At 56.6% G+C, this 14672-nt stretch overlaps 1 protein-coding gene across 5 annotated transcripts in view; it reads right to left on the bottom strand.

Annotated features, from left to right (window-relative positions):
- The window catches only part of LOC116954947 (uncharacterized), a 261733-nt gene that overhangs the window by 235880 nt on the left and 11181 nt on the right, over positions 1-14672 (bottom strand). For 4 of the 5 annotated variants that reach the window (XM_076052742.1, XM_076052744.1, XM_076052746.1 and 1 more), the window contains exon 2: positions 6267-7127. In XM_076052742.1, coding sequence (XP_075908857.1) covers positions 6267-7127 — 861 coding nt within the window. The remainder of the gene's footprint in view (positions 1-6266; positions 7128-14672) is intronic. The other variant, XM_076052743.1, reaches the window with a different exon arrangement.

Here is a 14672-nt window from a genome sequence, read left to right on the forward strand (position 1 = left end):
GGTCTGGTTGGTGTTGGTGGGGATTCTTTGAAGGCAAAAACGAGGGAGAATGTTCTCTGTTCTCTCCTCCAGCACTCTCTCTTTCGCTCGCTCGCTCACTCGCGCTCTCTCTCTCTCTCAGACTCCTCTCTCTCGCTCTCGCTGGCTCTCTCTTTTCGCTCTCTCGCTCTCCCTGCCACTCCCTATTATGTTCTTCAGACCGGTAAGTGATACCCATCATCATTCACACAATCCGATCACACACACGTCACTGTGCAATGTTCAGCTGTTGCACGCGTGTGTGTGTGTGTGTTGCAGTGAAGGGTGGGAGGGGGTAGAGAGCTCGACACACGTGTGGAGGAGTCTTCAGAGTTTTACATTTTCAGAGGAGGGGTGGGGGGGGTGGCCGCTTTCGCCGATATCATCAGCGTGAGGGGGGCCCGCCACACCACGTGGAATCATTGGGAGGTTGACAGCAGCACGGCGATGATGATGGGGGGGGGGGCAGGGGGTGTCATCACCCTTTGTGCATTGTCGGGGGCCCGTACATCAGGCCCCCCCCCCCCCGCACCAAAGGCCCCGTGGGCCTTGCAATAAAGAATAAGCCTTGAAACACAAAGATCCCCCGCGTAGCCTATGACAGACTGTTGGGGCAAGTGCTGTTAGCGAGCACCTATGAAGGCACACGAGGGGGTGGGTGGCCAGCACCACGCCCGGCCGCCTTTGTCTCCCCAGTGGCGATGTTTACACACCGCACCAGGTACTCATTTTAGGCCGAGTCGACCTAGGCTATACATACACACGTACACGCACGCACGGACACATCGTGCTCACACTTTTATGGGCGCTACGCCTTTCCCCTTCCGGCTCGCTTGCCCACCCTGCTGCTAAAAGTCAGCCGGATCCACGGTGGGCCGGCAAGGCCCATAGACTCACACAGAGACCCGTAGACTCACACGGAGACCCATAGACTCTCACAGAGACCCGTAGACTCGCACAGAGACCCATAGACTCACACGGAGACCCGATAACTCGCACAGAGACCCATAGACTCGCACAGAGACCCATAGACTCTCACAGAGACCCGTAGACTCGCACAGAGACCCGGAGTCTCACACGGAGACCCATAGACTCACACGGAGACCCAAAGTCTCGCACAGAGACCCGTAGACTCGCACAGAGACCCATAGACTCGCACAGAGACCCATAGACTCTCACAGAGACCCGTAGACTCGCACAGAGACCCGGAGTCTCACACGGAGACCCATAGACTCACACGGAGACCCAAAGTCTCGCACAGAGACCCGTAGACTCGCACAGAGACCCATAGACTCGCACAGAGACCCATAGACTCACACAGAGACCCGTAGACTCTCACAGAGACCCGGAGTCTCACACGGAGACCCGGAGCCTCGCACAGAGACCCGTAGACTCACACAAAGACCCGTAGCCTCGCACGGAGACCCATAGACTCACACGGAGACCCAAAGTCTCGCACAGAGACCTGTAGACTCGCACAGAGACCCGCAGACTCGCACAGAGACCCATAGATTACCCCAAACACTCTCCCACGATCCGCTCTCAGGTCTTCCTCTCGGTCAACGGACACATGGAGACCACACTTCTACGCACGTCTTCAGGATTTGCGCATCGCTTATCGCCGTCTCGCCGCGGAATTCCCAGCATTCCCTCTCAAAGACGCCCGTGGGCCAAAACGCCTTCCTCGGGAGCTGCCTCCATAGCTCGGGCCCATCTCTCGGAGGAGCGTACAAAACAACGTTCCCACAGTGCTCGTGTGCACAAGGAGCCGTGCTCGAGTGAGGCCCCGTGTCTGTGACAGAGCGGAGGTTCACAACGGACTGGTCTCCCCTCGCCGCTCGCTGGGGCATGCGGTCCCTACGGAACCGGCGACACCGAATTCCGATTCCTGCTCACGGTCACCAAGACCCGCGCCGATTACCTGAACCGGTACCTGGGCCGGCCCCCCCCCACCCCCTCCCACCCCCCCCCCACCTAAGTCGACTCGGCCTCAATGAGCATCTGGTGCGGTGGCGCCTGTCCCGCCCGTCCCGCCCGTCCCGCGCTCCCCGAACCGCCGTTTTCCCCAAGCAGACATTTTAAAAACACGCACGCCGCGTGTAACGTTGACGCGCGGACGCAGGCAGCATTCCTGCGTCCGCGCAAAAGCCGCAGCGACGCTCGCGACGACAAAGCCGCCGGCGATTGCGACGAATGCGGAAGGGCGGAAGAAACTTCGAAATTCGCGAACTTATTTTTCTCTCTACGCCGTCGACGCCGCCGTCGTCGCCGTCGTCGCCGTCGTCGCTGTCGTCGCCGCCGTCGTCGGTGTTTCAGCGCGACCACTGCGCAGGCGTTTGCCGCGCGTCGTCGCGGGCACGGCTTGCGAGGGAGCCATTGCCAAACGGTTCCCCGCAGGAGCTCCCCGGCGGGCGCGCGGCGAAACGCTTGGGGCATCGCGCGGAACAACGACGGCGGCGACGATGACAACGACGACAACGACGACATCGACGACGACGACAACGACGACGACATCGACGACAACGACGACAACGACGACAACAACAACAACAACAACGACGACGACAACGACGACAACGACAACGACGACAACAACAACAACAACGACGACAACAACGACAACAACGATGACAACAACAACAACAACAACGACGACAACGACGACAACGACAACGACGACGACAACAACGATGACATCGACGACAACGACGACAACGACGATGACAACAACAACAACAACAATAACGACAACAACGACAACAACAACGACGACGACAACAACAACGACAATGACAACGACATCGACGACAACGACAACAACAATGACGATGACAACGACAACAACAACGACAACAACGATGACGACAACAACGACGATGACAACAACGACAACAACAACAACGACAACAACGACGACAATAACGACAACAACGACAACAACAACGACGACGACAACAACAACGACAATGACAACGACATCGACGACAACAACAATGACGATGACAACAACGACAACAACAACGACGACGACAACAACAACGACAATGACAACGACATCGACGACAACGACAACAACAATGACGATGACAACGACAACAACAACGACGATGACAACAACGACGACAACAACAACGACAACAACGACGACAACGACAACAACAACAATGACAACAACGACGACAACGACGACAACGACGACAATAACGACGACGACGACAACGACGATGACAATAACGACAACAACAATACCAACAACAACAACAACAACAACAACGACAACAACGATGACGACAACAACGACGATGACAACGACGACGACAACAACAACGACAACGACATCGACGACAACAACAATGACGATGACAACAACGACAACAACAACAACGACGACAACGACGACAACAACGACGACAATAACGACGACGACAACAACAACAACAACAATACCAACAACAACAACAACACCAACAACAACAACGACGATGCCGACGACGACAAAGCGCGACCCCAAAAAACACGATCGCAGTTTGGCCCTTTGCCGGTGACGGCCCGGAGCGAACTCTTGGCGCGCTTGACGAGCGAGAGGGGGAGGGTGCCGGGCGCTTGGCGTTATTACCGGGGGGGGGGGGGGGGGTTTCCCCTTTTGCCACTTGAGCATTTGATCGACTGCCAAAGCGGCTTGGCAGGGAGCAGCAGCAGCAGCAGCAGCACGCGCGGGCCGGGGAGACACCTGGCCACCGTCCAAGTGCTACGCGCGGTGACGGAGAGGGGATACCCCCGGAGCAAGGAACACCCGCGAAGGGCACGCACAAGAGACACAACACACACGAGCACACAGAGAGACACGCGCACGCGGACATACACGCGCAGACATACACGATGTGCCCCCACGCACACACACGCACACACTCTCACACAAAGATCCCCCCGGATAGCCTTAAAATAATTTTGGGGCGAGCGCTGCGTGCGAGTGGCGCCTACGAAGGCCGGCACGGCACGCAAGGAGGTGCGTGGGCCAGCACCACACCCGGGCCGCCTTTGCCTCCCCGGTGGTGCTGTTCACGGACTCGCAGACGTGCACGCGCACACACGCACACGCATGCCCACGCACGTACAAACGACAACCGCGGAGATCCCCACCACGTGGCTTACACAAAATGCTCGGGGCGAGCGGCGTACGGGGAGCAGCATCGACGACGGGCGGCACGAGAGCGGGGGAAGGGGGTGTGTGTGTGTGTGTGTGGCCGGAACCACACCCACGGGGTGAACTTTGTCTCCCCGGCCGTGATGATTGCCCACCGCGCAAAGCCTCGGTCCAGCGACGGGAGCGCAAGGACCGAGATTCCCGATAGCTCATCAACCGTCGGCAAGTTCGTAGCGCGGTGTGCCCACCGCTGCGCCACCGCTCCCCCGGCGTGCGCGAAGTTACAAAGTTCCCCCGGCGTGCAGCCTGTACCAGACCGTGTGGGCGAGTGTGCCGTTCGCGAGTAGCGGCGCCTACGAAGGCCGGCACCGTGGCGCACGAGGGGGTGGGTGGCCAGCACCACGCCCGGCCGCCTTTGTCTCCCCATTGCTGAAGTTTTGCGCACCGCCCCACCTTGGAACGCCTCGGACATCACTCGCCGTTAGCCGCGGGGTCGAGTGGCGCAGCGCGCTGACCACCCGCGCCACCGCTCCTCGCGCGGGCACGCGCGGGCACACACACGGGCACACACACGGGCACACACGCGCACACACGCGCACACACGCGCACCCCACACACCGCGGGGCCTTCCTTTCTGGCGAGCCGCTCAGACCCCCGGCCGGAGTTAAATCCACGTGCCGCTCGTGTGCGCGCTCACTCACGAGAGTGCTCTCTCTCTCTCTCTCTCATGAGAGCGCTCTCTCTCGCTCTCTCTCGCACTCTCTCTCTCTCTCACTCTCTCTCTCTCGCCCTCTCTCTCTCTCTCACTCTCTCTCTCTCGCTCTCTCTCTCTCTCTCACTCTCTCTCTCTCGCTCTCTCTCTCTCTCTCACTCTCTCTCTCTCGCCCTCTCTCTCTCTCTCATGAGAGCGCACTCTCTCTCTCTCGCTCTCTCTCTCTCGCTCTCTCTCTCGCTCTCGCTCTCTCTCTCTCTCGCTCTCTCTCTCTCTCTCTCGCTCTCTCTCTCTCTCGCCCTCTCTCTCTCTCGCTCTCCCTCGCGAGCGAGCGAGAGAGCCGGGAAGCTCTTTTGTTCAGAAGCGACCTGGCCCGCCGAATGACGGCCTGACCAAGAGGCTCGTCGCCCACACACGTGTAGAGCGGTAGCCGAGTTGCTCTAAACGCGCGACGTTCATTCTAAACGTGGAGGGGAAAACCGGAGGACCCGGAGGAAAATCCTCGCGACCACGGAGAGAGAGAGAGACACGAAAACTCCAAATATACAGCAGGCGTCAGGGTTGGGATCGAACCCACGGACCTCCTGTATATCAGGCGAGGTGGTTAACATCTCCGAGCCACCGTACACGTCACACACACACACACACTCGCTCGCTTCACTTCACAAGTCTGTCCAACTTCCTCCTCTTAGCTATGCCGCATCCGCACAGCCCCCTCGCACCACCCCCGGCGCCCCACTCCAATCCCCCACCCCCCCCCCCACACAACAGCCCCTCCCCTCAGTCCCTATAGCCCCACTTTTTCCAGTGGAACAGACACAGACCGGGATTGGTGCAGGGACATGGGGGCAGAGGGCGGGTGAAGTACAAATTATCTTTTATTTTGTACGGATTAAAGAAAGAGGGTTCTACTTACCGCGGTGCAGCTGCGTGGTTTGTACAAATTATCCGGAGATTAAATTACGATCGGCCACAGACGAAGGGGGCAAACAGTGAACCGTTCCGAGTGATTTTTCTGTGCCGATTTGATTTTCGCCCCGGCGGTAAAACAAAACAACTTTCGGAACTTTCACCCCGGCAGGCGAAATCGAGGGGGCCGAAGCTGTCGGGAATGTCGAGGGGCAACTGTGGCACAAATTCTAGCGGCGATCCCACCACCACGCGCACACACACACACACACGCACGCACGCGCATCCGTGCGTGTCTCCACGTGCGCATGCGTGGACACGCAAATACGCACGGACGCGCGGATACACACCGACACCACACAGACACTACCCGCAACTCCGATTGGCACGCCCGGCTACGTGGGGCGCGAAAGGAGTCGGACACGCGCGACGTACACCACACACGCGCACGGACACACACCACGCCGGTGCCAGCGCGGGTACCTGCTTGAACTGCTCCTCGTAGGTCCAGTCTTGGGCCTGCGACGGCTGGGGCCCCTCGGCTCCGGGCGACAGAGGCTGCCCGCCGCCGCCGGCCTCGAACGCCAAGTGCCGCGCCACCGACCCGCCGGCCGCGGCCCCCGACCCGCCGAGCCCCCCGCCGGCCAGGTGCAGCGCCAGCCCAGCCGCCGCCGCCGGCGGCTTGGACGAGGGCGGCCCCGCGGCGGGGCCGGGCCCGCCCGGCGAGCGTCGCTCGTAGTCGCCCTCCTCCATCGCGTCGTCCCCGTCGTCCTCCCCCTCGTCGTCCCCCGGGTCCTCCTCGTCGTCCTCCGCGTCCTCGTCCGCGTCCTCCTCCGGGTCCTCGTCCTCCTCGTCGTAGTCGCTGGCCACGCGCCGGCCCGGGTGCCCGTGCCGCAGCGGGTGGTAGCGCTCGTACCCCGAGAACTCGGACGGCGCGCCCGGCACCGAATCGGCGTCGCTGTCGCCGTCGCCGTCGCCGTCGGCGCGCGGGCGATGCCGAGGGACGGCGCTCCCGGACCTCGAGCCTCCGGCGCCGCCGGACGCGACGGCCGCGGCGGCCGCGCTGAGCGCGGCGGCGCGCAGCACGGCGTACTGCTGCTGCTGCTGCTGCTGGTAGAGGTGCTGCTGCTGCTGCTGCTGCTGCTGCTGCGCTTCGCGGATGTCCCTGTCGCGCAGGCGCTCGCGCTCGCGCTCCTCCATCTCGAGTCGCGCCTGCTGCTGCCGCTGGAGGTTCTCCATGACGGCCTCCAGCTTCATGCCGTGGTTGGCGGCTGCCGCGGCCGCGAGGTGGGAGCCCCCGGCACCCGCGATCATGCCCAGGCCGCCCGACGAGGCGAGGGCCTGCTGTGCGTGTGCGTGTACGGGGGGGGGGGGGGGCGTGTACGGGGGGGGGGGGGGAGGAGGTGGCGGAGGAGTTGGTGGGGTGGGTAGAGAACGAGGAAGGAGAAGGATGGAGAGGAGTTATAACAAAGTAAGGGATAGAGAATGAGGGATAGGGGAATGAAAGGGTGCGAGGTAGAGGAGGAGAGGGAGAGACGGAAGAAATTAACAGAGAGCAGAGGGAGGAACAGCCCGGGACGAGAATGATGGAGAGGAGAGCAAAACGGAACAAAGGTCGACCAAGAGAGTGGATGAAAGGAGGAACAGAGAGAGAGAGAGAGGCAGGAGAGACAAAGAGAGAGAAAATGAGAGTGCTCGCAAGAGGAAGTAGGTGGAGAGTTCAAATGAATAACGGTGTGAGAGTGTCACAGCCATGCGGACAAGCAGAGCGAGGTGGCAGGCGGGGGGGGGGGGGTAGCGGCGGTGGAAACGCACGCGAGAGGGAAATTAAAAACGGGAACAGCAGAAATGAAGATTGAAACACGGAAACAGGAAGAGATGGGGGGGGGGGGGAACCACGCAAGAAACTCGCGGGGGGCGAAGCGATGAAGTCCAAGGAGTGAGAGAGAGATAACGAGGTGGAGACAGTGAGGATGAGCCAATGGCGGAGGAGGAGGATAACGGCGGGAGGTTCGTGACGAGGGTAGTTGAGAGTGGGTGGGAAGTTCGCGCACAGAAACACACGGAGAGGGCGTCCCGTTAACACCACAGCCACAGCGCTTCGAGTTGCATCAGCAGCAGCTGGAGCAGCAGCACCCAGATTTAATGGTCTTGGTGGCTAGATGTTAACAACCTCGCCTGGTACACAGGAGGTCGTGGGTTCGATCCCGACCCTGACGCCTGCTGCTGCAGCTGTATATTTGGAGTTTGCGTGTCTCTCTTTGCCCATGGTCGCGTGGATTTTTTCCCCTCCACATTTAGAATCGACATCACGCGTTCAGATTATTTGGCTGCTATAATTTTACACACGACAATCCACTTGGTCGAGTTATCATTTGTGATAGCCAGATCGCTTCTGAAAAAAATAGCTATACAGCTGAGTGGGCTACACCTGATAAAACAGAAAAAATACTTTAGAAAATAAAACTATTGTAAATAAGATATGTGTTTAAAATGTTTTTATGTTACGGTCACGGGTAGGAGTGGTGGTGGTGGGATCCACGGTTCAGAGGTCAAGGTCCTATTCAACACCCGAATGTTTTGGCTCATCGTTCCGTGGTGAAGTATGGTCATACAACCGCCCATGAACAACGCAGCACATGGGGAGGGCTTCATCCAGCAGTGAACTGGACACAGAGCTGCTTATTATTCTTACTGTAATATCGTATTAATTACTAACGCTACAGGTGCACAAAACCTCACCGTGATACAATTAAGTTCTGTTTAATACACACCATCAACACACTGAAGGGTAAGCTCACTTAATAACACGGCTTGCCAGTTTGCATTATTATTTTTGTTGTTAATCGCAGTAATTATGACGACTCCACCCTCCTAGGTGCACATCACGAATGTTTAAGGGTAGAGGGCGCACTGCGGTACAGTTTATTAATTGCCAAGCGTGATGACGGTGCCAATTGCTTATGTAATTATCATTACGTCACTGCACTGATATACTTCAAAGTAAAGCAGAGGGCTAAATCGATGATCCGGCAAATCAGCGATCTGCTCCACTCACTCACCGGCGGTCAGTCACCTCCTTGTGACTCTTCTATTGCTACTACTACCACTGTGGCCACCCTTCGGTCTACCACCCAGACACCGACTGTTTTGTCTCAGCCGTACTGTGTTCAACCACCACCACCACACTGCAGGTCACAACACACTCACCTCACTCATACACACACACACACATTTACCCACACTCCCGAAACGCTCACTCACGAATTCACTCACTCAGTGGCCACACACCGCAGGTCACCCGACTTCCCCTCTCCGCTTCTTCCCTCGCGCCGCTCCACTTTCTATCCCAAGCTCTCACGATAACCTTCAACTCAACCCCGAGGAGCCCACGGACGGCACAAACCCAGTACTTGCACGGTTACCGCGGACAGGGCTAACTACTCGTCACCGGGCCGCTTTGCGCATCGGTGACGTTGGACCTCTGCCCGGGGCGGACACAAACCCGAGGCCGTCGCACCGGGCCAACTTCGGCACGGCGACACGAATAATCGGGCTCGCCGCTCGACTCCCCCACCGCGGAACGCCCTGCGCCAGACAGGTGCTCAATTAAACTGGAACTCTGCCCCCCCCCCCACGCACGTACATTTAGCGCGGTGCGTTTCGGGGCGGTGATCGCGGGGGGCAGCGGTAGCTTTGTTTTTTTTACCGCCCGTTCGTAGGGGTTCGTGGTTCGGGCCCTGGTTACCACTACGGGGGGGGGGGGGGGGAGCATCTACTGTAAAAAAGTATGACGGCGCACTCCGCTTCGCAGTGGAACTCAGAGATGCTGTGGTCTCCCTTGCTGTTGTTGGAAAGGGGGCAGGCCATTGTGAGGGTGCCACGGTGGCTAGGAGATGTTAACTAGCTCGCCTGGTATGCAGGCCGTGGCTTCGATCCCGACCCTGACTCCTGCTGTATATTTGGAGTTTGCGTGTGTCTCGCTCTCTCTCTCTCTCTCGCTCTCCCCGTGGTCGCGTGGATTTTTCTGCGGGTCCTCCGGTTTTTCCCCTCCGCATTTGGAGTCGACATCACGCGTTTAAACTAAGCTAAGAATTTCCATGCGACGATAAGACACTTCGTTGAGCTATCATTTGTGATAGCCAGGTCGCTTCTGACAAAGAAATATGGCTCAGTGGGCCTTACCTGGTGAAATAAAAAGTTCATTGTTTTTAAAATAGTTTATGGTTTCACGAAGTGTGCCAGCGACACGCACGGTGCCCAAATCTTTGCTGAATCTGGAGAAAAATAACCATAAAATGACTCTGGCCGTGGGACAAACGAGTCGTCAGCGCGTCGTAACTTGGCCAGAACCTCTTTGAAGAGGAGTCTTGGGGCTCGTCGAGGCCGACATGGCTTAAGTGAACGTCACTGGGCATCATTAGCTAATGGCACACTGTGTGGTTAAGTTGCAGTGATTGCGGAACGCCCGTGAGATGGGGCGAGAAGCCTTAATTATGATGATCGCAAATTACCCCACCGTGAGACCCACCTCGCAGGCCCGCCTCCGAGCAACAGCTCACGTCATTAAGCTACATTAGCCGCGTTCAAATTGAATATTAATTAGATCTATAGACACACATAGGGATCTCACGGTTTCAAGTGCGATACCAAAATACAGTATGTAAAGTCAGGATGTATTCATCCATGATACAGGTTTTTTTTGGGGGTTAGATCGCGTAAATGTAAATGTCGTTAAACCCGCCGCCACCACCCGACACAGCCGATTAGTAAGGTTTGTCACGGAAACAGAACACGTACAGCACATCAGTGTGTTGGAGAGCAAATCCACAACATTTACAATCTCTCCAACACACCGGTGTGCTGTACTAGTAACGAATTGGCATGTTCTGTTTACGTGACAAACCTTACTAATTGGCTGTGTCGGGTGGTGGCGGCGGGTTATATATTTGCGCGATCTGACCCAAAATAAACTGTATTATGGACGATAATGGTCGCGAAAGTCTACGTGTTAAACTCAGTATGTATTTTTTGCGCTCTCTAGCCCTGCCCCGGAGCGTGATTCCAGTCAATATTTAAACTGTAGCTTATTAATGCCCTCTTGGCAGAAGCCAGGGATCCTTTGCAATTCCCACAGAATTGCACAAAACTGTATTTCGGCGAAGTGGGTTCTACCTGTGGAGCAGTGGATCGGCAGACAGCGCACTGCGCAATGTTTAATTCCCGGTCACGGTGTAACATCGTCAGCGAGCAGTTGCCACCCCGTCCGGCAATTGGCATCCGTGTTTGGATGGCAGGAGTTGGTTTGTGCCGAGATCTGGCAAACCGTGCCGGCATTGCTGTGCCGAACTTAACTTGTAGATCACACACAGCATTGACGATAGACCTGGCGTCGACTCAGAAATGCGGCCGGGTTTGGTCCACAGTGGAACAGGTGGCAAATCCTTGCGGCAAGTGATATCAGAGCCAGCCTTAGTCTTTCTCTCTTCCCCATTCACCAAAGAGCGGCGACAAGGCATGGTGAAGTAATGGTCGAAACAGCCCCGTGACCGATAACCACTGGATAGCAACCTATGCTGTGATTGAGAAAAGATGGAACTATTTTTTTTTAGACAATTTTTATTTTATTGGGTAGTTCAAACACGTAGGGATGCAAGTACACACTGACAAAGACAACGATTCCCCCCCCCCCCATATATAGCTTTAAACACCCTTTTGGGGCAAGTCTTGTTCGCGAGCACCTATGAAGGCCAGACCGGCACGGTACACGAGTGGGTGGGTGTCCAGCACCACGCCCGGCCGCCTCCGTCTCCCTAGCAGCGATGTTTACACATCTCACCAGGTACTCATTTGAGGCCGAGTCGACCTAGGAGGAGGCCCAGAACCCGTAAGGTTCGTAGCGCAACTCGCTAAACCACTGGACCCGCCTCTCTCCCCGTTCACACACACACACACACGCACGAATAAGCACATCACTATCTATGCACAACGAATCCACGATATAAATAGGCGACATGATCTACATCAGCAGACGAGACATGTGCCTATCAGCCGTGCAGTGGCACCACCACTTTAAACCTTCCGGTCAAACCGTGAACCCCCTGTCCAAAAAAAAAACCCATCACCACATCTATTAAGTTTCTCAACACTCTGGCATCTAATTAGGCTGGGTGGGTTTATATATATAATGAGCTGTTACCATAATTGGACACGGGGGGGGGGGAGGGGGTGCGATTTATAGAAATCAGGACTTGCAGCAATGCATGGAAGCGAAGGTTCCATTCCATACTCCAGGCTTGCTGTAAAATCGTTTGGCAGCTTTGGAGCACACGGCGAGCAGCGGTTAAAACAACAGCGCAAGTTATTGTTTTGTTATTTAATTCCCACCCCCGGCCTGTGCCTCGCACACAGTCGCATTATTAATCGTTGTACAGATGGGTACAGCCGCAGATGAGTACAATCTGCGGGCTTCGTGTGCGGCGTTGGTCAAGTGTGGGTAAAAACCCCAACCGCCTTCTGAGTGGCAAGTCCCGCAGGGGAAGAGTAGGCCAATAACCCCTCCGGGAGGCACTCTCGAGAGCCCTGCTTCTAATGGAACCTCTTCCGCCAGCAGGGACGTGAGCAAGGCATTGCACGGATGCGCTTTTGTCCCTTCGTTGCCGGATCACAATCGTTGCTTGTTACGTAAACACGAGTATAGGCCCCGGCCGCCTCGCACGAAATGCGTTCCCCGTTTTTTTTTGTTGTTGCAGTGGATGAAAAATGTGACCGATAGATAAGGCGTTCATTTATGGGCATGCGTTCGCGTGCGTCGGCCCCAATTGCCCACATAAAGCACGGTACCGTAATTCGGTCAAATAATGTTGCTGCAAAAATGTGCAACACATGAGACGCGATTAATTACAACGCGGTTTTATAAATCGTAAATGTAGTGTGTAAGAAGACTGTACCGTGTATAGTTTTTTTTAAAAATTAAAGGTTAAAGGCGCAGCCCTGCAATTACCCACTGCCGGTGGAAGGCGTCTCCAGTACCCCTCCTGCAAGGGCAATTCGGCCTACTCTTCCACACTGGCATCGACTTCTGCAAAGACGTGGGAGTACACACACTTTGCCCTACCACCAGACGCAATATGCCCCATCGTTCGACCTAACCATGATGCACCCCCCCCCGCCGCCCCCCCCATTGCTTCAACTGCCGCGCCCTTAGAGATCGAATGGTGGACCGGGCCGATGAGCGAGTACTGCAAACACGAAATGTGTGAATGAATTGCTTGGGTCCCCCCCCCACTTTGCAAGCTTTCAGAACGCGTTCTGAGATCTTATCCGCTTGGTGTGCGTAGTATCTAACATTGTTTAACTTGCGCGTGCGTGTCGAGCGAGTGGGTGTCAGCACTGGGGAGACAAAGGCGGCCCGGGCGCTGTAAATGTTGTGGCCACCACCACTGTACCACCGCCCCCCACATCGTGGGGAGCGGTGGCACAGCGGTTAGCACTTTGCTGCGCCTACGAACCTGGCGTCCCGGGTTCGATATCCCCCCCCGCTCACGGCCACCAACGCCAATGACGATTATCTGAAACGGTCCTGGGCCTCCCCGAAGCTACATCGCCACTGGAAAGACAAAGGCGGCCGGGCGTGGTGCTGGCCACCCACCCACCCCCCTCGTGTACCGTTCCGGCCTTCCTAGGTGGCAAATCGCTGACCAGCACTTGCCCCAAAGGGTCCATTGAGGCTACACGGGGGACCTTTTTCTATGCGCGTGGGTGCGCGTGCGTGCGTGCTTGTGTATTTATCGCTTGCGTGGCATTCATGTGATGAGCTACATTGTTGCTCCCTCCCCCGACTCCACCACTCCTCTATATCTCCCCACCAATGCAGTCACACACCCACGTTTGTAATTGCATTCACTTTGGTCACGCACATGCCGAGCGGCGATTATCATGACAATGTTTCAGCCACGAGACAGAAACACACACACCGAGTGTGATTTCTGTGACCACCCAGCCCACTAACCCCACCCCCCCTATAGCTGGTGTTTAATAACACATTCAAATATACACGCATCATTATTGGGTTATTTTGTTTTCGTCTGTGTCTGTGTCATCCGTGTGTGTGTGACGATTATCCAAACCGGTCCTGGGGCCTCCCCCTACCCTCCCACTAGGTCGACTCGGCCTCAAGTGAGTGACCTGGTGCGGTGTGGAGTAAACATCGCCACTAGGGGAGACAAAGGCGGCCGGGCGTGGTGCTTTCCACCCACATCCCTCGTGTGCCACAGTGCCGGCCTTCATAGGTGGCTACTCGCTGACAGCACTTGGCCCCAACAGTCCGTTGCAGACGATACCCGGGGAATCTTTATCTTTGTGAGAATCAGAATTTTTGGATGGGGTTATTCTTGTCAAGTGTGTACTGTGTGCCCGACTGCGTAATTGCGTGTGCTTGTGTAATTGTGTCAGTGTGTGCGTGTGTCACTGTGGTAGTGTCATATCGGTGTGTGCAATTGATTCACTGTGTCAATGCATGTCAGTGAGTGTGTGCGATTGTGTCGCCTAAACAGCTTTTGTTCGGTCGGATCGAGGGGGCTAAACGGGCGCGGCACGGGCTAGAGGAGAGATCGAGTGATGGGTGAGTGACACGGGCTAGAGAAGAGATGGAGTGACGTGATACAGGAGGATGTGGAGCTGAGTGGACTTGCCGATGACTTGTACCAGCGGTGTCAAGATCGGCCTCTGTGGAGGAGGCTCGTGAAGGACGCTGCTACTGGGCAGTTGGAGGCAGTCGCCCTCCAACAACAACGGAGGGCGGAGGAGCGACGCTCACAACAACGAGCGGAGCGCCGGGTGGCTAAAGCACAGAAGGTTGGCACAGTAGGGGACGCAGGTGGTGCATCA

Source organism: Petromyzon marinus, chromosome 57 (genome assembly GCF_048934315.1).
Source record: "Petromyzon marinus isolate PM22_M1 ecotype Great Lakes invasive population chromosome 57, UKy_Petmar_22M1.pri1.0, whole genome shotgun sequence".
Classification (NCBI taxonomy): domain Eukaryota; kingdom Metazoa; phylum Chordata; class Hyperoartia; order Petromyzontiformes; family Petromyzontidae; genus Petromyzon; species Petromyzon marinus.